Below are 27,542 nucleotides of genomic sequence, written 5' to 3' on the forward strand. Positions count from 1 at the left end.
CAGAGCTCTAATAATCTTCCCCTCTCCTCACCCTGCTCGCACTTTCATTCGTCAACTACCACCAAGTTCCCTACCATACCATACTCAATTCTTCCTCTCATTCTTTAACTTTTCTTCTCTTCCTACTTCTCCATGCTTTCCTTATTACTTATGCAAAAACAACAATTGATGGACAGAATGCAGAACAATGTCATACATTCACCCAGTACAGAGATCTGGGCCTAAATCCATCATTTTATTGCTCACCATGCCATTCCAGTTTGAACCCAGCCATATACAAATCAGTCTTGACCCTGTGCCCCATGGGAACAGTCCAGCCCGAACTACCATGCCAGGTCATCCCTGGACTGGAAACAAGCATCCTAGAACCGGTTTCGACTGATTTGCATATGGCTATGTCTGAACTGGGGTGGTGAAGTGAGCTAAAGAATGGTGATGGATTAAACCCAGATCAGTTGACTGGGGGTGAGTGTTTGATTTGCTCAAGCGCTCCGTCCATCATCCCCTTTGGTATTCTTTATTACTTAAACCTCTTTTCACAGTTGCTCTTCTTCTCATTACACTCACACCTTCAATATGTTTGCTCCACCTATGGAAGGCTTCCCTTTTCCTTTTAGCTTCATGTGTTCTGAATTCCTCTTCTCCCCTGATTTATATTTTCCCTACTCTTCTCACATTCTCCCTTGGTCCCTTGCAGTAAAAACCAGCAATATGACTGCAAATGGTACATTCCACTGGCAGATCTTAGCTTCCAGACTGTGGATGAGTCAGAGTCCGTGATCAACATTCCCGTAGTGCCTGATGAAGAGCTGGACGCCATGAAGTTCAAGATCTCCCAACTGAAGAGTGACATCCAGAGAGAGAAAGTAAGTATACTTCCTGCTTATCCTTACAGCATCTGTGTACCCAGTAGGACATGGGTATGAACATTGAGGATGCAAACATTGCTGGCTTTTTGCAGTCAGCAGTATGGTCCATATGGGGGAAGGGGTGTGTCTGAAGTTTGGGGTTCCAGCCATGCACATTTCATACACTTAGATGTTTGCATCATTCAGACTGTGTACAGCGAGAGGTGTAGCCATACACACAAAAGTGTAGACCATTCGAGGGGAAGAGTGTGTTTGTGTATGTGTGTACATTGTACGAGCCATTCACTCAAGAAGTGTGGATCATTCACAGTGCAGACAGTGAAAGGTGAGAGCCGTGCTGGCTGTGTTATATGGAGAATCCCCAGGTGCACTGACAAAGTATGAGATCCTGCAAATTAAAGTAGTCTAGCATTTACCAACAAAATCTCTTTTACTGAGGTTTATATAGACGTATTTGTTTGTTTACTGAGAAGAGATCTGATCTTTGGGTGTTAAACTTATGATGAGGTCATGTGGCTGAGCTGCTTGCTGTATCAGTCCTGAAGTGGTAGTTGTCTAGAGGAGGCCCCTGTATCTCTGGCATGCTTTAGGCTGAGTACACCCAGATTTACAGATGAAGAGCTTGTATGTAAGTTGCTTTGAGTTTTCAACACCACTTTTTAACACAAGCAGTTTGTTCATGTTGTGCCCAAACTACAATCGTAAGTTCACTTCCAACGACAACAGCCAGTACGCATGTTCAGTTTTTCTCATGACTGTGCACGTGAAGGCATCCATGCATGCTCTTTGTCCTAGCCAAAGATGTTGATACATAGAGACAGAATTATCTTGGCATTTTAGGTTAAAATGGCATCACCTGAAGAATTCATGCTCTCTACTCAAAAGAGGCTGGTGGCAACCATTGAAGACCTGGGATTTGCTTCAGTTGAATAGGTTGTTTATGCAAACTAGGCTCAAGGAGAACATTGGCAAGATTCTCGTGTTGAAGAAATTGGTGTTTTTTCTGTCCCTTCAGTGTATAAGTGGAAAATGGTGCAATTGATAAATTGGTGTACACGGAATGATGCTATGGAAATGAAAACAGATCCAGTAGTGTTAGTGAAATATCTTATCCGTTTACCAGAATGTGGCCTTAGTTACACATCCTTAAATGTACATTTGTCAGCCATTTCAGCATACACAAGGGAATGAATCCATCACAGATATTTTTAACATATTCATAAAAAGATTTCTACAAGGAGCAAAGCAGAGTATAACCTTCTCCGCATTCAACAGATACCCCTCTGGGAAATTTTATTTTATGACTAGCAACAAAAAAGAGAACATATTTTGTACCTGTGCATAAAATAGACTTAACGTTTCCTTCTATAAAAACAGCCTTCTTAATTACAATCACATCTTCAAGCAGAGTAAGTGAATTTTAAGTTCTATCAAAAGATAAATATTATTTTGTAAATACAAAGATTGAGAACCCACCATCTTGTATTCCTATAGCACTTGCACAGGAACCAATTTATTCAACGTCCCACCTTTTTCTATACACCTAAAAAGACAGCTGAAATAGCTTTGCTTTCTCTTGATGTTCTGAGAGCCATTGTGTTGTTTTTTTTAAAAACACTGCACATATTCAGAAAGCTTACCAGTTCTTCATAGCACATATCACTCAGACGTTTAGGTATGCCTCCTACAAAGGGGACAGTTGCTAGATATATTGTTCAAGCAATAGAAGTGTCTTACACATTAGCAAAGATAACCAAACACACAAACAACAAGAAGGAAGAGAGCAACTTTACCTTTTTTAGTTAATGTTTCATTACACGACATGTGTGTTGTGGCCACATGGTTGTCAACACATAGGTTCACAAAACATTATTGCATAGATATTAAGACACAATAAGAGGCACTAGTAGGCCTTACAGTATTAAACATTTATTTGGTAATACCCTTCATCTAACCACCCTCCACCGGGAGAAATAGCACTACACAATCTAGGTACAGCATGAGCTACTTGAAGAGGTTTCATGCAGTTATTGAGAAATCAGAATACAAGAACAAATTGAAATGTGGGAAAGAATGCGTGTGCAACACAAATACCACTATGATTACCTAAATTAGTCACTACCTGCTAATACTTAGTTATAGCCAATTTAGTTTGCATATACACAAGGAATTCTATTCATCCTTACTCAGTTGGACAAATGCCCTAATCCTGAAAGTATTACACAACGAGGAAACACAGGCAAAATGATCACCACTATTATACATTAACACAATTTACAAAATTAATAATTAACATCACAATGACCCTATTGGGCTGTGTAAAATACATGTTCGAGGCATATGGGCTGCAGATGGTACATTTATGAATAGATCGCCATCTGGTGTTGGGCTCGGATGATTGCACTTTGTTTTTCTTCTGGAGAAGTCTTTGTCGTCATAGGTGACTCCTCCTCTCGGTGTTAGTGCGCATGGGCATCGGCTCCATCCTTAGATTGTTTTTTTCCGCCATCGGGTTCGGATGAGGATCGAAGCGCTCCGGACCGACTTCAACAAAGAAGGTTATAACCGGCGCGTATTCCTTTCCAAATCGACGGTATCGTTATCGAACGCGACTTCACTCCATACCGACGCGATTCGAAGGACGACGACTACGAGAAACTCGACGTAGTCCAGCCCGGGGTCCATGGAAAGGACTCCATTCAAAAAATGTCCAACGTGTGGTGCTAAGTTCCCACACAAGGACCTACACGAAGTGTGCAACCTCTGCTTGTCCCCTGAACACGAATCCAGGGACTGTGAGGCCTGTGCAGCGTTCTCGTCAAAGTCGACGATTAGAAACCGTCGAGCCCGAAGACACGAGGTATCGAGAATGCAGTCACAAGCAATCCCGGAGCTGTTCGAGGACCAGCACCCAGAAGAGGAGGAAGAAGAGGCCGACGAGGCGGGGTCAGAAGCGGACGAGTCCGACGTCGAGGAAATCGACGTCCAACAAACCGTGAGTGACGACGTCCCTTTACCGAAAAACAGACCCCGCACGGTGTCGACCCCGCCCTCGAGCCCGGTCAGACAACCGAAAAAAGTTTCCAACGCCCCGCCTTCGAGCCCGGCAACGAAACAGAAACCGAAACACTCGGTCCCCCATCATAGTGGTTCCGGTTCCGATAAACCGACCACATCGACACCGAAGCACCAGGTCAAGGAAAGCTCGAAGTCGAAGCAGTCCATGTCGACACCGAAGCACGCTTCGGCGCCGAAAACACCCTCGACACCGGGGACATCTTCGATACCGAAGAAGTCGGATCCGAACAAAACTTCGGCACCGAAAATACAAATGGACATTTCAAAGAAAAAACACCTTTCGGAACCGAAAACTGCGGTACCGACACAGGAACACGGAACGGATCCTAAACAAAAGACTTTGTTTATTGACCCAAAGACTGGCAAGGTAGTCACAGAACTACCTAAAAAGAGGAAACATGAACATTTGGACGACAAGGCTCATCCAAAGAAGAGAACAATGGGGACGAATACAACTCCTCCCCCTTCTCCCAAACCTCACACACCATCTTCGCCTCTTCCTCACAATAGGCCAGATATTCCTCCCACACGTCCATCTACACCTACAACAGATGGAGAGAGTGACACAGGGGAGGGGGGACACCCTGGGGATGATGAGGACACAATCCCAGAGGAGGCAGACCCATGGGAGGAGTATAATGTGGGATCAGGTAATGATACCGACCTTGAGTCATATCCCTCAAAACCTTCACCTCCTGATGACAATACTGGGTTTGCACAACTCATTACTAGAGCAGCAACATTTCATAAGGTAGACCTACATACAGAACCTCTAGTACAGGACTTCTTATTAGAGACACTACCTACTGCACAAAAAACATCAGGAACACTACCAATGCTAAAAGGCCTTCTCAGTCATACATCAGAGATATTCAAAGACCCAGTGAGGGCTAGGGTATTGAACCCAAGAATTGATAAAAAATATAGGGCAGCTCCAAAAGACCCAATATACATTAAGGGACAAATTCCTCTAGACTCACTAGTGGTCACAAACGCTCGCAAGAGAGCAAACTCTTTATCTACAGGAGAAGCGCCACCTCCTGACAAAGAGTCTAAACTAATAGATGCCTCTGGCAAGAGAGTAGCATCTCAAGCGGCAAACAGTTGGCGCATAGCTAATACGCAAGCACTACTTGCAAGGTATGACAGAGCGCATTATGATGAGTTAGAAACACTCATCAAACATCTCCCTAAAGAACATCAAAAGAGAGCTGATCAACTTATACAAGAAGGGAAGTTAATTACTAACACTTCAATAAAGTGCGCCCTAGACGCGGCAGAAACTGCGGCAAGGTCGACAAATACAAGCATCATGTTAAGGAGACATGCATGGCTCAGAGTGTCAGGATTCAAACAAGAGGTACAAACCTCATTACTTAACCAACCTTTTGATGGGAAAACACTTTTTGGCACAGGGACAGATGAGGCCCTAGAAAAAATGAAAAAGGATACAGAAACGGCTAAATCAATGGGAGCATTGCAACAGCCGACACAAAGAGGTTCCTTTCGTAGATCCACCTATAGAGGAGGATCCAAAAGTACAGGTACAAACCAACAGCAAACCTCTTTTACACCTACATCACCCAGAGGTAATTCTAGAGGTGGATACAGGGGTAACAACAACAAGGGTAGAGGTCGCGGAAACAACAACAACCGCAACTCTCCAACCCCAAAACAGTGACTTCATAGAGCTTCCCCCAGACCATATAACACCGGTAGGGGGACGCCTATCACAGTTCCTACCTGTCTGGGAAAACATCACATCAGACAAGTGGGTAAGACAAATTATCCAACATGGTTATTGCCTAGAACTCACAGCTACCCCACCAAACATCCCCCCCAAACAGCGTCCAATGAAACAAGATCACCTGACACTGTTAAAACAGGAAGTAATATCACTGCTAGAAAAACATGCCATAGAGAAGGTTCCACAGCACCAACAGGGAACAGGAGTATACTCCCTATACTTCCTAATCCCCAAAAAGGACGGGTCTCTAAGGCCAATACTGGACCTAAGACCTCTCAACGCATACATAAATTCGGAACATTTCCACATGGTCACGCTCCAACAAGTACTTCCTTTACTGAAGAAAGGGGACTTTCTTTCTACACTGGATCTAAAAGACGCTTACTTTCATATCCCTATTCACAAAGCCCACAGGAAATACCTCAGGTTTGTGGTAGAAGGACAACATTATCAGTTCAAAGTCCTCCCATTTGGTGTCACGACGGCACCAAGGGTGTTCACAAAATGCCTGGCAGTGGTAGCAGCTCACCTAAGAAGACAACAAATTCATGTCTTCCCATACTTGGACGACTGGCTAATAAAAGCCAGGTCGCAAGAGGAGTGTCTGCAACACACACAAAAGACAATTCAGCTACTACACCAGCTAGGGTTCACGGTGAACTACACAAAGTCACACCTACAACCAAACAAAGTTCAACAATATCTGGGGGCTACCATAGACACAGAAAAAGCCAAAGTGTACCCCAACCCAATCAGAGTCCAAGCAATGCTTACAATCATTCAGAGATTTCAGCCACAACACTCACTAACAGCAAGAGTGTTCATGCAGCTATTAGGCATGATGTCATCCTGCATACTGCTAATACCATATGCAAAACTACAAATGCGTCCGCTACAAGAATGCTTAGCGACACAGTGGAATCAGGCTCAAGGACAGATTACGGATCTGGTGTTGGTAGACGACCGCACACACCGCTCTCTGAAGTGGTGGAACAGAACAAACATTACCAAGGGGCGGTCGTTCCTAGAGCCAATTCCACAGGTGACAATAACAGCAGACGCATCGCTCACCGGATGGGGAGCACATATGGACAAATACACAGTACAAGGAAGGTGGAGTGTGCAGGAAAGAACACTGCACATCAACTATCTAGAACTACTGGCAGTGTTTCTAGCATTGAAAGCCTTTCAGATACATGTTATCCACAAAGCAGTCCTGATCAGAACAGACAACATGACAGCAATGTATTATATTCAAAAACAGGGGGGGACGCACTCTCTCCAATTATCCAGACTAGCACAGGAAATTTGGAGATGGGCCATTCCTCAAAACATCTATCTGTTAGCCGAACACCTACCAGGAGTTCAAAACCAGATAGCAGACATCTTAAGCAGACAGTCGGAACAAATACACGAATGGGAACTGCACCAACAAATACTGCAGCCATTCTTCCAAAGATGGGGACAACCAGAGATAGACCTATTTGCCACTCATCAGAACGCAAAATGCCAAAGCTTCGCGTCCAGGTACCCACATCACCTGTCGCAGGGCAATGCGTTATGGATAAATTGGTCCAACAAATTTGCATACGCTTTTCCCCCTCTCCCACTAATCCCATTAGTGGTCAGGAAACTGCAACAACATTCAATGACCATGATACTAGTAGCACCCACGTGGGCAAGACAGCCGTGGTTCACCACGCTCCTGCAACTCTCACAAGTGCCACATCAAAAGCTACGAATTCTACCCATGCACCTTACACAGAACCATGGAGAAATAATGCACCCAGATCCAACTCAATTGAACTTAGCGATCTGGCTCCTGAAATCCTAGAATTTGGGTACTTAGATCTCCCCCCAAATTGCATGGAAATAATTAAACAAGCGAGACGTCCAACCACCAGAGCATGCTATGCAGCTAAGTGGAAGAGGTTTGCTATACACTGTACTAATAACAATATCAACCCTCTAGACGTATCAACAAGGGAGATTATTTGCTACTTGTTACACTTACAGCAATGTAATCTAGCGTACACATCTATCAGAGTACATCTAGCAGCTATAGCAGCATACCTACAAAACAGGCAGCGCATATCACTGTTCAGAGTACCAGCGATAAAAGCATTCATGGAAGGTCTTAAAAGAGTCATTCCACCAAGATTACCACCTTCCCCAGTCTGGAACCTCAACGTAGTACTCACCAGACTAATGGGGCCACCCTTCGAACCTATGCATAGGTGCGAAATACAATTCCTTACATGGAAGGTGGCATTCCTTATAGCCATTACCTCACTCAGAAGAGTAAGCGAGCTACAGGCATTAACAATACAAGAACCATTCCTACAGATACACCAGAATAAAGTGGTTCTTAGAACAAACCCAAAGTTCTTGCCTAAAGTAATTTCAGCATTCCACATCAATCAGCCAGTGGAATTACCAGTCTTCTTTCCAAAGCCACAGACGGTGGCAGAAAGGGCTCTACATACACTAGATGTTAAAAGAGCCATTTTGTACTACATAGAAAGAACACAAGACTTCAGGAAAACTAAACAACTATTTGTAGCATTTTCCCCAACACATAAGGGCAATCGTATCTCTAAAGCAGGCATCGCAAGATGGATTGTAAGATGTATACAAATATGTTACATTAAAGCAAAGAGAACATTAACTGTTCCTCCTAGAGCTCATTCCACAAGAAAACTAGGAGCATCTATGGCATTCTTAGGGAACATTCCCCTAGATGACATATGTAGAGCAGCAACTTGGTCTACACCACATACATTCACAAAGCACTACTGTGTTGATGTACAGGCTGCACAACAAGCCAGAGTGGGCCAAGCTGTATTAAAAACTCTATTTCAGACAGTTGCGACAGACACTGGTGACCACCGCTAGGGAGGTAACTGCTGTACAATCTATTCATAAATGTACCATCTGCAGCCCATATGCCTCGAACGGAATATGCTACTTACCAGTATGCATCTGTTCTTGGCATAGAGGGCTGCAGAGTGGTACATGCCCTCCCTGCCTCCCCGGAAACCTGTGTCTGTCCCAACATTATCTTATTTAGATACATTTACATGGGCATATCTTTATGTACTACACTACACTACTCCATCTAACCCTACTATGGCAAAACAATCTAAGGATGGAGCCGATGCCCATGCGCACTAACACCGAGAGGAGGAGTCACCTATGACGACAAAGACTTCTCCAGAAGAAAAACAAAGTGCAATCATCCGAGCCCAACACCAGATGGCGATCTATTCATAAATGTACCACTCTGCAGCCCTCTATGCCAAGAACAGATGCATACTGGTAAGTAGCATATTCCTTACTTGAACTCTGTCCTCCTTTATGACTTAATAATGGGTGTTTTTTCATCCATTTTACGCATAAACCCACAGGGAAATAGTGAACACGTGAGGAAAACCATTATCCTCTTCCATCTCTTGGGTGCGCATACCAGCCATCATCAAAGAAATGTGGTTCAATTTACAGAGACTTCTCCATCAAAGATGTCGATGTGTTTCAGCCTGTGACTTTTGGCCTCTTCAGGACAAACGGAAGACAGAGTGCCCGTAAAATAAAGATGCAACCATTAATACGCTTTTCAAATTAAAAGGGCAAGTCCAGGAGGGCGTCTAGCTAATTAGTGTTTTCACATTCTGTTGCGGGGACTTGATGTAAATTAGTAGCAGCTCGATGTCACTGAAATGCCCTGAGGTATAGGTAGACTAGTCCAACATCAATTAGGTCCTTGTATTTCCGAATCGTCGTGCAATCCCTTTCGGGCCGTCTAATTCATGTCTCACCCTTGGCCTGCAAACACAGTGAGCTAAACTCATCAGACACGCATTTTTTCCCGCATTACAATTTTTTCCTGTATTCTCTTCGTAGCCCATGTGATGCAGGGATACTTAGGCTGACCCCTAAATATTGTTAATGAGAAATCAGCCACCTATAGCATGGAACAGAATAGAAAATGGAGGTCATGTTTTAGGACATATGGGATAATGGTCGACATCATAATGAGTCAAATGGTGGATTTGCATACATACAGGCCCAGCCAATAAATGGAGCATAATGCACAGCATGTGAATATAAAAGAGCCCCATGCTGAAAAAACCTTTTTAAGTTTGTGTCATAAGGAAATTGATCAAATACAATTTACATTTTGAAGGAATTGTCACCTTCCGGATCACAGCTCTGATGTCAACAAACCAAAACTACATGGTCAGTGCACTAACAAGATTGTCTGGATAACTGGAGATAAAGTGCACAGCTGTCCAGAAACAACTCAAGGACAGGATGACACAGTTTTTCAGAGAAATGTAGAACACTTGAGATCAATCCATGAGAATCTTTTGCAGTCCAGATTTAGCTTACTTTTGAATGTAGTCATAGTGTGGCTAGTTTGAACTGGGCAAGGATTGATGTGCATTTGCCTCAGACTACAGGCCCATACCTGATGCTGTTATCCTGAGAGATTATATCACGTTGAATGAGATGGGTGAGTTTCACCCACGCCAGGGGAGACTTATTCTGGACGAAGAGAATAGGCTGGAAACCTGCCTCACCAGGTACCCAAGTTTTGTCGGTGGGGACTAAATACGGTTTGCATGGACTAGGATGTCCAAAATGGAATGAAAAGTTTAAACACAAAGAAGACCGCCTTCTCATGGAACAAAACCTCTCTACACAGTAACAGTCTACACATATAAATATTGTGCCTCATTTAAAACTACTTTGGATCATATCTATGGGTGTGCACCCATGTTTCTTGCTCAGTTGCTCTTTAGCTAGGTCTCTGCTGCACAAATACCTATCCATACATTCATACATATATAAGCAGACCAGCATTTTCGCAACACGCACACACAGATTGGCCAAATTAGCTGCATCGTTCCACCCGTAAACCACACATCCCATACTCAGGCATGCGTCTTCATACATGTCCCAAACATGATAAAGGCAAGAGGCTCAGTTAAGGGACTCCATGGACCTTTAAATGGAAATGGAAAGAGCTAGTAGGAAGTATCCCCACACAGCTCAATATCCCAACCTTGCCCCTTCTTGCCTGGCTACCTTATTTTCTATTTTAACCAAAGTGAGTAGATGAGAATGCATCATCAGAACCGGAAAACACTCTTGAGCGGGTGTGTGTGTTCTTTTAATTTATTTTAATTTGCCTCGCATTGACAGGGCATCTACTGTCCCTTTTGATAGTTTTACTTTCAATGGTGTTTTCTCCTTCTTTGCTTGTTGTAGTTCATATATTGTGTTTATGCTTTCAGTACGAGTGGTTATTAACTGCAGGTCCTGTTCATCTTAGATTTCAGTCTATGATCCTACTGGTACTGGTTTTCTGCTTTGTTCATCCCATCAATACTTGTAGCATATGTACCTCCCTTTTATAGGAAGTGATTTAACAATTTCAGTTTCTATTGGGAAGGATATGCCAACCAATGAGTCACAAATTAATTCCAGTAATTGGTTTACAAGAAGCAAAGATGAGCAAGCATCCAGCATGTTGTTCTCCATAAATGGCAGTCTCTGCCATAGACTTCTGTGAGCCACAACGCTACGCAGTTCCTCTATTGCTTTGCCAGGAGCAGAGCAGCCCTAAGATACATTCACTTACTTGTGCCTTCATAGTCCATCTTATCCAGTAATGTGCCCCAGCTTAATTCTGTCCTTACCCAACTTAGGTTGCAAGACATAAGGCAAACGGGTCTCAGTAATGCATTTATACATAGGGACCTGTGGATGGTAAAAACTGCACTACTCCGACTGTGCCACAAGAAAGGCATCCATGACCAATCCATTGATACCATTGCCTGTTGTGGGCAGGTCCATGACTACCTTTCTACCCTCACTCCATTATGCAGATTGTGATAGGGATGTAGGTCACTCAACCAACCAATCTGTTTCATGTTTGTTCAGGAGGCTAGTGGTAAGATGGGGCCAAAGAGAAAAGGACCACCTCTCTTAGAAGGGTTAATATCCATGTTCGAGGCATGTGGGCTGCTAAATTCATATCTTAGCATTAGATCGCCGCCTAGTGTTGGGCTCGGATGATTGCACATTGTTGTCCTGGAAGAGTCTTCGAAGTATCCTGAGATAGGTGGCTCCTCCCCTGGACTACAGTGCGCATGGGCATCGGCTCCATCCCCAGATTGTTTTTTTCCGCCATTGGGTTCGGATGTGGTCTCGACGTCTTACTGTCGGAACCAAGTAAAACTAAGTTTTAACGGCCAAAAGGCCTCGATTTTCTTGCGTCGGTATTGTCTGCGCACGGTCTCGAGTCTTCCGTCTCTTGGAGCCGGAATAAGCGGAGTTTTCTTCGCTCTCTGAACTTTGAGGCCTTCTCATCGCGACACGACTGCAAGCCTTTACGGACATGGAGCGGAGCCCGTTTAAGTACTGCCCGCTCTGTGGGTCCAAGTACCCACACATCGATCTACACCCCGTGTGTAACAAGTGCCTTTCGCCGGACCACGACGACGGCAAGTGCAAGGCCTGTGCACAGTTCCGCTCCAAGAAAACTCTCAAGCTTCGGCGCGCGGTGCGCTTGGAAGCTAGGCAAGCGGCCCCGGATCCGGAGAACATCTTCGGTGACCAGGAAGAAGAGGTCCAGGGTCACCATCTACAAGTCTCCCCATCACAGACGGAGGTCGAGGCGGATCCGGGAGACGACGACGGAGTCGCGGGTCAAGTCCTCGAATACGTCGAAGAGGTAGGAGACGACGATGAGATTTATGGGGCCGCGGCAGACAGCTCGGGGGACGAGCTCTGCCCTGAAGGTTACGAAGATGCCGACCGGGACACGGGATCGCCTGTCGGCCTTACCCAGGACCCGTTGCCGCAAGCCACAGCCCCGCCTTCGGGCCCGGCTACGGACTCACTTGCTGGGCACGCTGTTTCGAAACCGAAACTGAAACCATCGGGGTCGTCAACACCTAAAATGGCCGACCCGAAATCGAAACTGAAACCTAAGGACTCGAGTGTCCCTAAGATGGCTGCCGTGCCAGTGGAGAAATCGGTGCCCGTCACCCCATCGGCTCCGTCGACCTCCGGTCCGCAGAAGCCGAGGAAGTCTGTCGATTCCGATGCTCCAAAATCGAAACCGACGCCCGAGGAAGGGGCCCCCAAGAAAGATGGTCGGCACGGATCAGCGGCTACGGCGCCGTCCAAGCCCGCCAAGGTCGGCTCCAGAGAGGCTACGCACAAGAAGTCTGCGCCCCGGCCTCAAGAATCGGAGGTGCCGAAGACGGTTTCCGCGCCCAAAACGCACAAGGCCCACGAGGACGTCGGATCCGAGGGACCGCTCAAAGCATCCTTGTCGGCGACGAAACCCACTGGCAGTGTACCGTCCCCCATTGCGGAGTCACTGCAGAGAATCAGGGAGAAAGCCTTTGCTCCATCGGCTCCGATGCCATCACCGCAGCCGCAAAAGGACACTCCGGCAAAGCCTTCTGGAAAACTCCTCTTTCTCTTGCCACCTAAGGAGGCGCCGAAAGCGTTTTCGACGAAATCGGCTCCGAAACAGGGTTCCTCGCTGGCTGACCCTCTTCCGCGTCGTGTACTCGAATCGGAAGACGATTCGGAGCATTTCATCGATGCTGCCACCGGCAAGCTGACACTCTATAAAAGGAAGATCTCTTCTGAGCCGGTGGACTCCTACATCATCCCACTGAAGAAAAAGAGGGTGCCCCTTGACGCCTCAGGCCTCACGGAACCGATTCAGCCTCCTCCAAGACGGAGCCCTACTCCCTCCCCAGAGCACTCTGTGGGTGAGGGGTATGATGAGGATGAGCAGTACAATTTCCCTATCGATGAACCTGATGTACAACCGGATTCATACGACGACACTGGTGACCAGAACACCCAAGGTGTGGGCCAAGACCCGCAGACCTTTAATGCACGTGCATCCCCGACTGAGGACTCAGCAGGATTTCATGCACTAATTGAAAGGGCGGCGGCCAATCATGATGTGGACATGCATGCCGACCCGGTTGAGGAAGACTTCCTTTTCGACACCTTTGCAATATCTGAAAGGACAGTAAAAACACTTCCTATGCTGAAAGGTGTCCTCAAACATGCTGGGGACATTTTTAAGGAGCCTACGAGGGCGAGAGTGGTCAACCCTCGCATTGAAAAGAAGTACAGGCCGGCACCTGCGGACCCCGCCTACATCCGGGGACAATTGCCACTGGACTCTCTTGTGGTTGCCAATGCCAGGAAACGTGCCAACTCCCAGACAACGGGTGAAGCTCCTCCCCCGGATAAGGAGTCCAAAGTGCTAGAGGCAGGAGGCAAAAGAGTGGCTGCACAGGCGGCAAACTTTTGGCGCATCGCAAATACACAGGCGCTCCTGGCGCGTTATGATAGGGCGCACTACGACACCCTAGAACAGGTTATACAACACCTGCCCCCACAGTTCCAAGAAGGCACCAAAATGCTTATTGAGGAAGGAAAGCTAATATCAAACGCAGCCATCAAGTGTGCACTTGACGCTGCGGACACAGCTGCTAGGGCTATCAACACTAGCGTTATGCTGAGAAGACAAGCGTGGCTCCGCATCTCAGGGTTTAAGCAGGATATTCAGACAACAATTCTTAATCAGCCAGTCAATCCTGATAGTCTGTTTGGTCCGGATGTTGACACCACCCTAGAGAAAATAAAGAAGGACACAGAAACTGCTAAGTCTATGGGGGCCCTACAGTCCCAACAGTTTCGTGGCAGCAATTTTCGTCGCTCAGGTGCACGTGGAGTCACCAGAGGACAAATGGGTCAACAATCCCAGTTCTCCAAAGGTGGGGCGCAATCCTCGTTCACTAAACAGAACAAGGGAGGTTACAGGAATAACAGCAACAGAGGTCGCGGCAGAGGAAACAACAGCTCCCGCACCTCTACTCCAAGCAAACAGTGACTTTCTGTCACTGCCCCCCGACCACCTAACACCTGTCGGGGGGAGACTGCAGCAGTTCCTGCCCGTCTGGAGAAACATCACCACAGACAGGTGGGTGCGACAACTAGTCCAGTATGGTTATTGCCTAGAGTTGAAATCCACTCCACCCAACATCCCACCAAGGCAAAGGCCTATGTCCGCAGAGCACTTGCACTTATTGCAGCAGGAAGTGGTGGCGATGCTGCAAAAAGGCGCAATCGAGCTCGTGCCGGTGGGGGAGGAAGGCACAGGGGTATATTCCCTGTACTTCCTTATTCCAAAGAAGGACGGTTCTCTCAGGCCCATTCTCGATCTACGTCCCCTCAACCTGTACATACTGTCAGAACATTTCCATATGCTTACACTGCAGCAGATTCTTCCCTTGCTAAACCAGGGAGACTTCTTAGCAACCTTAGATCTCAAGGATGCTTATTTCCACATTCCACTACACCCGTCACACAGGAAATACCTCAGGTTCACTATTCAAGGCAGGCACTACCAGTTCAAAGTCCTACCCTTCGGGGTCACAACAGCCCCGAGGGTGTTCACCAAGTGTCTAGCGACAGTGGCGGCGCACCTCAGGAGGCAGAATATCCATGTCTACCCCTACCTAGACGACTGGCTCGTACAAGCCAAGTCAGAGCAACAGTGCGCCGCAGACATGTCGACTACAATTCACCTTCTTCACGATCTGGGTTTCTCCCTAAATTACCCAAAATCGCATCTTCAGCCGGCACATGTCCGGCAGTTCCTGGGTGCTACGATCAACACCCTGACAGCCATGGCTCAGCCAAACCAAGTCAGAATCGACAGCATTCAGTCGCTGATCCAACGATTCAGACCACGACACTCCCTGCCAGCGAGAGTGTTCATGCAGTTGATAGGCATGATGGCCTCCTGCATCTTCATAGTCCCTCACGCACGGTTGCATATGCGCCCGCTCCAGGAGTGCTTAGCGAATCAGTGGACACAGGCTCGTGGGCAATTGACAGACCTAGTGTTGGTTACCAGTCGGGCATACGACTCTCTGCATTGGTGGACTCCACACAACCTTTGCAAGGGCCGACTGTTCCAAGAGCCCGTGCCGCAGATTGTCCTGACAACGGACGCATCTCTCCAGGGATGGGGAGCTCATGTGCTCACTTACACAGTGCAGGGACTATGGACGACGCAGCAACAGAAGATGCACATCAACTATCTGGAACTGATGGCAATCTTCATGGCGCTCAAGTCCTTCATTGTACATCTGAGCAACAAGGTCGTGCTAGTCCGGACGGACAACATGACCGCGATGTACTACATTCAAAAGCAGGGAGGCACCCACTCGCCACAGCTGTCTCATCTGGCTCAGAGCATGTGGAAGTGGGCCATTCAGAGGAACATTTTCCTCATGGCAGAACACCTCCCAGGAAAGGACAATCAGATGGCGGATCTGCTCAGCAGATACAGCCATCAGATGCACGAGTGGGAGATACACCCTTCTGTTCTCCACCCGTACTTCCAGCAGTGGGGTCATCCGGAGATAGACCTGTTTGCAACAAAGGAGAACGCAAAATGCCGACTCTTTGCCGCCAGGTTCCCTCACCCACAGTCGCAGGGGAATGCGATATGGATGAACTGGTCAGGCAAATTTGCGTACGCTTTTCCGCCAGCCCCTCTAATACCGCTGGTCGCAAGAAAGCTAAGGCAGCACTCCATGACTCTCATCCTGGTTGCTCCAACGTGGGCGCGCCAGGCTTGGTACACCACGTTCCTCGAACTCTCAGTGGTGCCGCATCAAAGACTGCGCCTCACGCCCAGTCTTTTGACGCAGAACCATGGAGACATTCAGCATCCAGATCCACAACAGCTCAACCTGGCGATCTGGCTCCTGAAGTCCTAGAGTTTGGATACCTTAACCTACCTCCAGAATGCATGAGTATCATCAAGGAGGCGAGGAAACCAACTACTAGAGCATGCTATGCTGCTAAGTGGAAGCGTTTTGTCATCTACTGTACGTCCAATGACATCAACCCACTAGATGCATCTATCACCAACATCATCTGCTATCTGTTACATCTCTACAAGTGCAATCTGGCGTACACTTCCATTAGGATACATCTATCAGCCATAGCGGCTTATCTTCAGAACAGGCAGCACCTCTCTGTCTTCAGAGTGCCCGCCATTAAAGCCTTCCTTGAAGGTCTGAAGAGAGTCATTCCCCCAAGGACACCACCAGCTCCGGTGTGGAACCTCAACGTCGTTCTCACCAGACTGATGGGACCACCATTTGAGCCACTGCACTCGTGTGAGCTCCAATTCCTTACGTGGAAAGTGGCCTTTCTTATAGCTATTACGTCTCTGAGGCGTGTCAGTGAGCTGCAAGCGCTCACAATACAAGAGCCATTCATTCAAATTCACCCAAATAGGGTAGTGCTACGCACTAACCCTAAATTCCTTCCTAAGGTGGTGTCACAGTTTCATCTGAATCAGACCATTGACTTACCAGCATTCTTTCAAAACCCGCAAACGGTGGCGGAAAGGATGCTCCATACCTTAGATGTACGAAGGGCGTTGATGTACTACATAGACAGGACACAACACTTTCGAAAGACAAAGCAACTCTTTGTTGCCTTCGCACCACAACACAAAGGCAACCCAATCTCCAAGGCAGGGATAGCCAGGTGGATTGTTAAGTGCATCCAAATATGTTATCAGAAAGCGAAGCGCACTTTAACAATACCCCCCAGGGCGCACTCCACACGCAAACTGGGGGCATCCATGGCTTTCCTGGGGAACATTCCTTTGGAGGACATTTGCAGAGCAGCCACGTGGGTCACACCACACACCTTCACAAAACACTACTGTGTTGATGTGCATTCCAAACAGCAGGCTGCTGTAGGACAGGCTGTTCTCAAAACACTTTTTCAAGTTTCTGCAGCTGGCACGTGCAACCGCCGCTGATGGAGGGACTGCTATGTATTCTATGCTAAGATATGAATTTAGCAGCCCACATGCCTCGAACTGAATATGCTACTTACCAGTATGCATCTGTTCTTGGCATGTAGGGCTGCTAACATTCATATCGCCCGCCCTCCTCCCCGGTGCCTGTCGCAGCTGCAGATATACTATTGTATTTATTCATTAGCATGGACATCCTTTACACTTTTCACTCCATCTTCTGCCACAATGGCGAAAAACAATCTGGGGATGGAGCCGATGCCCATGCGCACTGTAGTCCAGGGGAGGAGCCACCTATCTCAGGATACTTCGAAGACTCTTCCAGGACAACAATGTGCAATCATCCGAGCCCAACACTAGGCGGCGATCTAATGCTAAGATATGAATGTTAGCAGCCCTACATGCCAAGAACAGATGCATACTGGTAAGTAGCATATTCATTTTCAGGGTAGCTAACTGTAAAGGCCTTCTCTGTATTTAGTTATTCCTGAACTTGTCTGCAAGTAGCTTATCTCTTCATCAGTGGTGGCATGGAACGTGTATAAAATGTATGGAACAAAACATTGTGTATTCTAGTCCCTGACTTTGTTGTTTTTCTTAGTCTTGGAAAACCTAGCTAGAAGGGAGGAATCGTGCTACTTCTGCCACTGCCCCATCTGAAAAAGCGGCCGAGGCAGGCACCATACTTTCAGGATTGTACATCTAAGAACTAAAGGCTCTCCATACTTTTGAAGATGTTAGCTTCAGTGTGATGGATGGCAATGATCTTTGAGCACATGCTGTAATCTTGTGTACACCTCTTTAAATTACCATCAGCAATTTGACCCTCTCAAACCCTCTCCTCTGATTCAAGAATGCGTTGGGCTTTACCTTCGCTGAGAAGGCATGTTCTTCTCCTATCAACGAGTATGCTGTCACTCTGCAAAGAATTGAGCGGTGCTCAAAATCCTGTCTGATTTCCACCAGGGCAGTCAGGAATTACACTTGGTCACCCTGCCTTCATTGTCCATTTATTATGTTTGAGGTGTCGCCCCATATCAACCAATGCCTGATCATTCCTCAGACAGTAAAGTGCCTGAAGTACCCCCATATTAGTTCATTTTCCTGATACTCGACTTAAGACCTTATAAGAATAATTAATTATCAAGCAGAGGTGTTGAGTCCGCATGATAATATCTGTGAGCTTGCTACTTAGGCTGGATGCTAGAGTCTGCTTGTGCTTTGTAAACATATGGCAAGAATATTACAAGATAGCCTTTGCACCCGTTAATTTTGGGTTAGGGGTTTAAGCCCTGCTCCCCACATGCCCTGGAGCCCGTTCACACACCACACTCCCATTTCCAGTAAGAGGATGCAGATCTTCCGTTTCATCTGGTTATGGCTGCAGAAAGGGGATAGGGATTGCACTCCACATCTACCAGTGTACACAAGAAAACAGGAAGTTTGCACACATATCTCAGTCTTTATTGGTTGAATAGCCATCACATATTAAGGTTAATCACGATACTGATCATGGTGCAAAAGCTGTCCTTCCTGTGGCTGTGAGATTTATATTGTCATTGACCTCCAAGATGAATAATGTCATTCTACAAAATACCAACACCAATGGAAATTCATCTTGGTTCAGTACCAGAGCATCTTTCTTCCCTCTGGTCCGCATTCATCCCCCTGGTCCCTTATGAAAGTCATGACAGCAGCTTACTTGAGGGTGTCTGAGTCCACTTCTGACACTCTGGCTTTACAGGTGACTCCTGTCCTACCTTCAATGACAGTAAACTGGGGGCATGAAAGGTGGCCAAAATGGTGATTAGTGATTACATTTTGTTGTTTTGTAGATATTTAGTATATTGTAATCCTTGGCTAGCTGGGTCCATGAACATCAGGCATTATAAACTGAGAATCCCTGACCAATTTTCTTGAAAGATAAGATCATTTCTTGAACCCACTTATTGTTTTGGCTAACCAGTGTTGTTACAGGTTCTGCCTCCTAGACTTTATAGGGTTGGTAACCATCCCATTTATATAAAGAAAGGTGGTCGAGTATTGGAGACTAAGAACAGGTTACTTGCTGTGTACTCTAGGTCATCCAGTCCCTCTTTCTTTCCATGACATTCCCATCTTCCTTCCTACTGCAGTTTACTACATAGGTAGCCATTGTGGTAGATGCCGAGAAACAGAACTGAAGTTGGAGGCTAAAAGAGCAACCAACTGCGATCATGGCCAAGGCTGCAAAAGACTTGCGCTTCCGTCTTGTGTTTTGCATTTGACCCTGTTCCATTAGTTTGAGGTTTGAATGAAGAATGTGGCTGAAAGACTTATATTATAGTTTTTACTACGGACAGTAATTTTATGAGTACATTGTGGGTTTTAAGAGTAAGGTTTGTCCTTGGAGATTTAGTGCGTGCGGTGAGATATTGGAATTTCAGTGCACTGTGGTAAAGATGGGAGAGGAGCACTGTATAATTAGCATCTGATATATCATAACAAGCAGGGATATGGAATAGAGATGAGCTTGAGGCAGATATCTGTGCACATTACTGGCTGTGGCCATACCTTTTTGGTAGAATTTGTTATTTCTTTTATGCTGAGTGTATACACTGAGTTGTCAGACATTATGTGCCCTTACAGGGAGGCGCTCAAGTCATGCTGCATGTGTAAAATAAGGCTAGTGCACTACATTTGTTTGGCTCAAATGTTCACATCACAGCTTATCAGCATTGCATGTCAGTGGCTTATCTTCATACAAAATGTTATTAGTCTGTCTGCCTGTGTGTGTCTGTATCAGAGTATGAATACAGAGTTCTTCAGCAGTATGTGGCTGTAGCTGCAGCCTGACTCTTCTGCATTGCTCCCCCAGAGAGCAAACAAAGGAAGTAAAGGGATCGAGAGGCTGAAGAAGAAACTCTCTGAGCAGGAATCGCTGCTGCTGCTGATGTCACCGAATATGGCCTTCCGAGTTCATAACCGCAATGGCAAGGTGCGTTTCTTGATTGTACCTTTTTGATGTTATGTTAACTTGTCTCTTCATTACCTGCCTGTGTCTTTAACCCGACAGATTAAGATAATGCTTTAATGTGTACAGCCTGCCCCATGTAATTACCAACCGCAGAAACTGATGCACACTTTTAACTCCTCAATTTGTTTGCTTTCCTGGGTTCTACTGGTATGTCCAGATGCGAGTCCTGTGTTCTGTATGTCCTAGCGTAGGAAATGTGGTTATTAGTTTAGGGGGTAAGTACCCAGTTCAAATAATAATCACAATCCTTGTCAGACTAAAGTCACAAAATATACCTGAGCTTAACCCCCTGGTAGCTATTGCAAGGAGCAGACCTGCTTAATTTAGAGGCAATGTATGAAGTGTTTATGCAGTACAATACCAGTAATGAATTCAAAATGCAAAACAATTTAACAAATGTAGCCACATTAGAAGCATAGAGTAAACTGTAATAAACAAAGTGATACCAAAATGACAAAAGTCCAATAAGAGGAACCAGACATTTGAATTTTTAAAATTTTAGGTTGAAATTGCACCAAAAAGCACAAAGTGCCATTGATAGTCAGTTGTTGCTGTAGGACAGGACCTAGGCACAATTTGACGCTGACCGCAATGGAGTGAGGATCGGATGCACCAACCAGGTTCGTCCTGGGGAGAAGATTTTAACTACTGCCTTAGTTCTTAAAGTCACAATCCACCATTAGCGTACACTTCTAAAGCCCTCCGGGATCTTAGGGGAGGCACTTAAAGACTCACTGGGTGTCAGGCAGAAGCCAACAGTAGGGTCCATTCCAGGTCCAGTTGCCAGTGATCATTTGGGTAGTCGCAGAAAAGAACTCTTGTAGCTTGTTGTATCTCTGTAGCTTTAACAAGGGGTTAGCCTTATGATCCTTGTATTCCACTTCTTTGTCCTGGGTGCAGGAGGGAGAGCAGTTCCAGTCCTCTAGGACTCTTCTCAGGTTTCAGACAACAGGATCCGTCCTCTTTTGATCTTCCTCAGGTCTAGGAGTGTTCTGAAGTGGGTGCCTGTAGATGCCACATTTATGCCTGGCGTGAGCTAATGGGTGGGAATGACCCCTTGGGTCACCCCTAGCCAATAGGGTAAAGGTTCCCGGGGCAAACCCTTTCCACTTTGGGCATTCTGAAGAGGGCAAAAGTCTTCAACCATGGTAAACTTAGACTTTGAGGGCTGGGTGTGTGTGAGGAGGAGGAGGGAGGGTGCCCTATGGTAATTCTAGTGTCCTCCCTCATCGAACATGAAAATCCAGTTTAAAGTATCTGAGATACCCCCAATAAACACAGAGACAGACTTCTGGTAGAACAAAAGTAGTGTTTTCAGCAATCAGACAGTGGATTCACAAGAACTGTTTTGGCCTACTGTTTCCCTCCTTTAAAGTGTGCTCCAGCACACTTTAAACAGTGTTTTATGTAATCCCAAAACAGTGTTTTATGTAATCCCAGCAGACCTGTCAAGCAGGCTTAGACACTAATGTCTTAAAGATTCCCAATGTAATTCGAGCCCTCCTGGCTGGGAGTACAAAGGAAGGTCCCCAGGTGTCAGCTAACATTTGCGTATGACAGGGGTGGCCTCTTTGAAATGCACCCCAGGTGTTATATGAAAGCCCCAGCAGTCCTGTCAAGCACAATACGACATTCTAGCAGAATTTGACTCTTTAACGTAAAAAAATATACTCTCGTCCCACCATGCATATTCTGTCCGGCTCAGAAGAGTTATTTATCTGCCATTCAGGCCAGCCTATTGTTTGCTCCCTGGAAGCATTTCATGATCATTCACGCCTATTCAAAGGCTAATTATTGGCTGGAAGAAGTGGCAGAACTAATACAAATGGGCCTCCAGAGGTTTTGTCAGGGGAAAGATAACTTTTTTAAAGTTACTTTTCCTTAATATGTAGTAAAAATCTGACTTCACTATTGAATTGGATTTTTAATAACTATTAAAATAGTTGTTTAATTATTTTTTAAGCTAGACCCATTTCTCAGATACAGTATTAGTATTTAATATTGCATTCTAGTGTTTTCCTATGGTACAGCCAGCCTTGCTACAGTTAAAATAGCTTTTGGGGCCTTTTCCCTGTAAGGACATGTGTAACATTAATCTTTCACATGCTCTATTTTTGCTATACCTTGCACCCTGCATTATGGGCAGTCAGCCATACTTAGGGGTGACTTCGAAATATTTAAGAGGAAGACTTAGGCCTGTCATAATGGGTTATATTAATAGGTCGAATTTAGCGTTTTTCGCTAAATTCGACCTATTAATATAACCCATTTTGACAGGCCTAAGTCCCCGGAGGCAAGATGGCCGCCGACGGTCCGTAGGAGGTAGCAGCCCATTAGCCACCCTCCTCACACTGGTATACTGGTGAACTGGCCTTGCCCGCATCTAAGCCTGTGAAGCCCTATGCGAAAAGGACCAAGAGGGTATGCAGTAATTAATCGGGCAGAGAAGAGATGCTGGGGGATATCTACAATCTGGTGACTACTGCTGAATGGCTTGCTGCGCAAGCAGTGGTTCAATCCAGGAGAAAACAGAGCGACGTCTGGCAGTCAGCTGTACTGCTACTTAAGGAGACGATTACTCACCTCCTCGAGAGTTGGGAAGCTGTCAAGCGGGTCATGGCCCCAAAGGTGCAGAGGGCAGTTAAGGAGACCTCGGGAGAGAGGAAGAACCCGGACCATCAAGCGATTCCAGTAGCCCAGCGGCGAACCTAAGAGTTAAGGCTCGACAAAGAGCACAGGCTCGGAAGGAGGCTGTCAAGAAGCGAGAGGAAGAACGCTCCTTAGCGACTGAAAGAAGGAGACAAGATCGGGAGGCGGAGCGGAGCGGAGGAGAAAAAAGTTACCTGGTAGGGGGCTCTCCGTGGACCTCAGCACTGACCCCCAAAGAGAGGTGACTCTGCGGCAGCCATCGATTTTCGAGTCTTTTCCGCCTTGAGTGGGGCAAGTGTTGATAACAGCTCCGGCGAGAGTAATGGAGGCAGAGAGGGAGGCAGAGATCGCTGAAGCCGTCGTCTAAATCATTACTGCAGGGGTAGTGGTGACAGAACACGCAAAAGGCTCCGTATCGACAAGGACCATAGAACACCTGACATCTCTGCATAATGACACCGCAATGGAGGTGGGAGCAGCGGTGGTAACAAGGGCCGTAAAGCATCCAAAGTTAATTGAGGGAGAGACCTCTATGGGAGCCGTCTGAGCCGGAGACGGGGCAGCGCAAATTACAGAGCGCATGGCTGGAGCTTCTTTTGAAGGAGGGATTGGGGAAAATGACGAGAATGACGCGGTCTGCGCGTCACAGCAACTTCAGGAATTACAGCAGGCATCAGAGGCTGACGTACAGTTTAGTACACAGATGCGCAATGGAGTGCAGTACTTGGTGGAAAAATCATTACAGACCGAGATTCGGGACAAGAATCCGACGGAGGTGCTGCATGGAAAAACAAACAATTCGGATATAATGACGAATAAGCCTGGTTCTGAGCAGCAAAATGTGCTTCAAGGGGAAGCGCAGGCAGCAACAGTGGACTATACCGCTCATTTAAATCACAAGACAATCACAGCAGAAGGGAGGGTGAAGATGAATGTAGCCCCCATGCCAGAGCTCTTATCGAGTGAAATAGTCGACATACCTCTACCTTCAATACCCTTGGTTACCGTGCAAGTACACGCGAACAGTGGCGCTATTCCAAAGGAAATTAAAGAGAAGACTGTGAGACCGGCTAGGTTTAATAATGTTTTATTACGGGACTCCAGGAGGTCAAACTACGAGGAAAATACAAATATCCTTAGACAGCCATCTGTCACAGGTTCACCCAGTGATGAATGTTTCTTTACAGGGAATGATGATGATAAGGAGGACGAAGATGTTGAGACAGATGCAGACAACACCTTATCTACAGAGTCAGATCATCCCTCATCGAGTGACGCTCAAGAAATAGAATCGGATATTGACTCTTCAGATTTAGAGACGGGACATAATACTGCCTTAAAAAGAAACCCGAAAGCTAAAAATTACAAGCCAAGAGGGAGACCTCGCACGAGAATCAGTAGGGTAGGTAGTACGCTACAAAGAGGAGTAGTCAAGAGATTGGATTGGGATAAGGCAGTCACTTCGCAGGTACACCAGGATGAAAATGCTAGTGGTGGCCACCAGGCTGCGAAGGGACAGGAGCAGTTACAGGAACAAGTTCAAGGTCCTCCAGACACATATACAGACAGGTTTGATCTTCTACTTTCTACCTTGAAGCAAATACAGGGGGAAGCACGTCTAGAGAGCCAAAGAGCTAAGCGCGCTAATAAGAAAATTCAGGGATCTCTCCACAAAGTCCATGAAATGTATGCTGAAGTTACTGATAGATTGACGGAGGTTGAACAGAGGACTGGCAAGATGGAAGACGAAGTGGTAAAACTGCAAGAATTTAGACAGGGACAGGAAAAAAACAGCGTCCGACGTACTTTGGAAACTCGAAGATTTTGAGAACAGGCAAAGACGCAACAATATACGATTGCTTGGTGTGGAGGAAGGGAAGGAGGGAGGGGACGTGAGAGCTTTTGTGGTTGAGCTGCTGAAAGGCGCATTTCCAGAGTTGGATAAATGGGACTGGGACAAGGAGGTGCAACGAGCACATCGGTTTCCTCTTCTACAGAAAAAGAATAATGCAGGCTCCAGAGCAAGAGCTATTCTGGTGTATGTGGGAAATTATCTATTAAGAGAAGATATAATCATGAAGGCAAAACCAATGAAGAAACGAACTTTTAAGGACATAACTTTTTTTGCACGTCCAAATTTTTGCCATACAACAGTGGAGAGAAGATGGCGTATGAGACAACTTATAACACCATTTCAGAATGTAGGGTGTGAAGTGTACCTGATGTTTCCCTCTCGTCTTAAAGTAGGACGTAATGGCCAGTTCAGAGTATTTTTCTCAGAGATAGTAGCACAGGAATATTTGACCTTCCTTCGGGAGGAGAGGGCTCAAAGGGAAGGGAATACGCAAGACGATCGGGTCATAGCCATAAGACAAACAGCACACATGACACAGAAATAAATAGAAAGGGTGAGGCCAGTACACCTTTTAACTTAAGGGTTTAAGAAGAATGATTAAGGAGGGGCGGTTGAGGGAAGCTCCCTAGGGGGGGTTCGGCTGTCACGTATAGGTCAGGATTGACCTATTTGCCAGTAAGGGAGGGAGGGGAGGGGTGGGTGGGGGGAAACAAAGGGGGTGCAAGGCACGGCACGACACATAAGAGTAACTAGTATCTTAGAAAGAATAGTAGGAGAAAAGAAAGAAGGGGCAAGGAGACGGAGGATTCAAGGAAGAAAGCTGATATACGTTGATGTAAGAGACTATATAAGATATCGGAAGTCACAGGGGGTTAGGGTATATGTGGGATTAAATGGTGTGGGTGTTATTTTACAAATTTAGTTATGGGTATTAGGTGTGTAACTTGGAATGTATGTGGGTTAAATGATGTTCAAAAGAGATCAAAAATATCAGTAGCCTTAAAGCAAATGAACGTGGACTTTGTTTTCATTCAAGAAACACATGTTATGGATACACAAGTATATTTTCTTAGTCAACTAGGGTTTCACTTATTAGTAAATTCTAGACAAGGGGTAAAAAAGAGAGGGGTGGCAATTTTAGCTAGGAATAAAAATATTTTGATTAGGAAGAAAGCACAGGATCAATGGGGAAGATGGGCTATGATTGAATGTTGGATAGATGGGGAGTGGATAACATTAGTGACTGTTTATGGCTCAACGGAGGATGATCCAGAGATTTTTCAATTTCTAGATGTGGAATTAGCCACTTGGGCTCCTAAAATTATTTTGGCTGGGGATCTTAACATAAATGTGGCAGATGGATTAGGATCGGGCTCTTTTGGAAAGTACCAAGGTAGGAAGAAGAGAGTAAACCAAGCATTACAAAGCCTAGTCCTAAATAATGCACTTTCAGATGTCTGGGGGAAAAAGAGACTGGATAATAAAGGCTTTACGTACTACTCCGCTCCACATCGAACTTGTGCCAGATTAGATTATTTTTTTGTTTCAAGCACTATGGTATCAAATTCAAGGATAGACAGGTTACCACGGATCTTTAGCGACCATAATCCCTTAGTGCTCACAATGGTAACGAAAATAAATGTTAGACAATATACAAACTTGACCTTTGAAAGAGGGCTGCTAAAAGAGGATACTTACATAGAACATATGAATAAATGGATTAGTGATTTATTTGAGGTTAATAGGGGTAGCGCTGGGGTAGGTGTGGTATGGGACGCCTTTAAGGCAGGGGTCCGGGGGGAAACTATGAGCTTTAATTCTTATAAGCGGAAGCAGGAACAACTGAGGAACCGAGAGTTACTGGAAAAAGTAGTCAAGGCTGAGGAGGAGCTAGAAAAATGCATCTTGACTGGGACACGACTGGACAGTGCCTCGATAGAACTTTTGAAAGCAAAAGGCGACGCAGAGAGTGATATAGCTAGTAAGGCGGCTAAAATATATACAACCAAAAGGGAGAAGTGTTATGAATTTAGCGAGTCAGTAGGGAGAACTCTGGCTATCCGGACTAGGCAGCAAGAAGCGTCAGGAACAGTGAGAGAGATCAGGGACGTATCAGGCAGGGGGCACACAGACTCGGAGGAAATAAGGGAGGTATTTAGGACTTTCTATGAGAAATTATATGATGATGAATTAGTAGGTGGAGATATCCAGAGAATTAAAGAGGACTTCCTGGAGTATCTCCAGGAGATTCCAGTAGATATACTAGAGGAGGAGGACGCAGAGGGTTTAGAGGGGATTTTGCAGGCAGAAGAAATTAAGGATGCGGTATGTAAACTTCCTTCAGGGAAAGCAGCGGGCCCCGACCAAAAACCTATTGAGTTTTACAAAGTGTTTTGGGACATTCTGGAGGGAGATATAATAAAGATAATGCAGCA

The 27,542-nt window shown here is 45.9% G+C and overlaps 1 protein-coding gene across 1 annotated transcript in view; it reads left to right on the forward strand.

The window, feature by feature from the left end:
* BCR (BCR activator of RhoGEF and GTPase) overlaps positions 1-27,542 on the forward strand; it is a 447,751-nt gene that overhangs the window by 334,594 nt on the left and 85,615 nt on the right. The window contains exons 10-11 of the mRNA XM_078667758.1: positions 698-866; positions 20,445-20,564. Coding sequence (XP_078523884.1) covers positions 698-866; positions 20,445-20,564 — 289 coding nt within the window. The remainder of the gene's footprint in view (positions 1-697; positions 867-20,444; positions 20,565-27,542) is intronic.

The sequence above is a fragment of the Lissotriton helveticus genome, chromosome 11 (genome assembly GCF_964261635.1).
Source record: "Lissotriton helveticus chromosome 11, aLisHel1.1, whole genome shotgun sequence".
In the NCBI taxonomy this organism is placed as follows: Eukaryota; Metazoa; Chordata; class Amphibia; order Caudata; family Salamandridae; genus Lissotriton; species Lissotriton helveticus.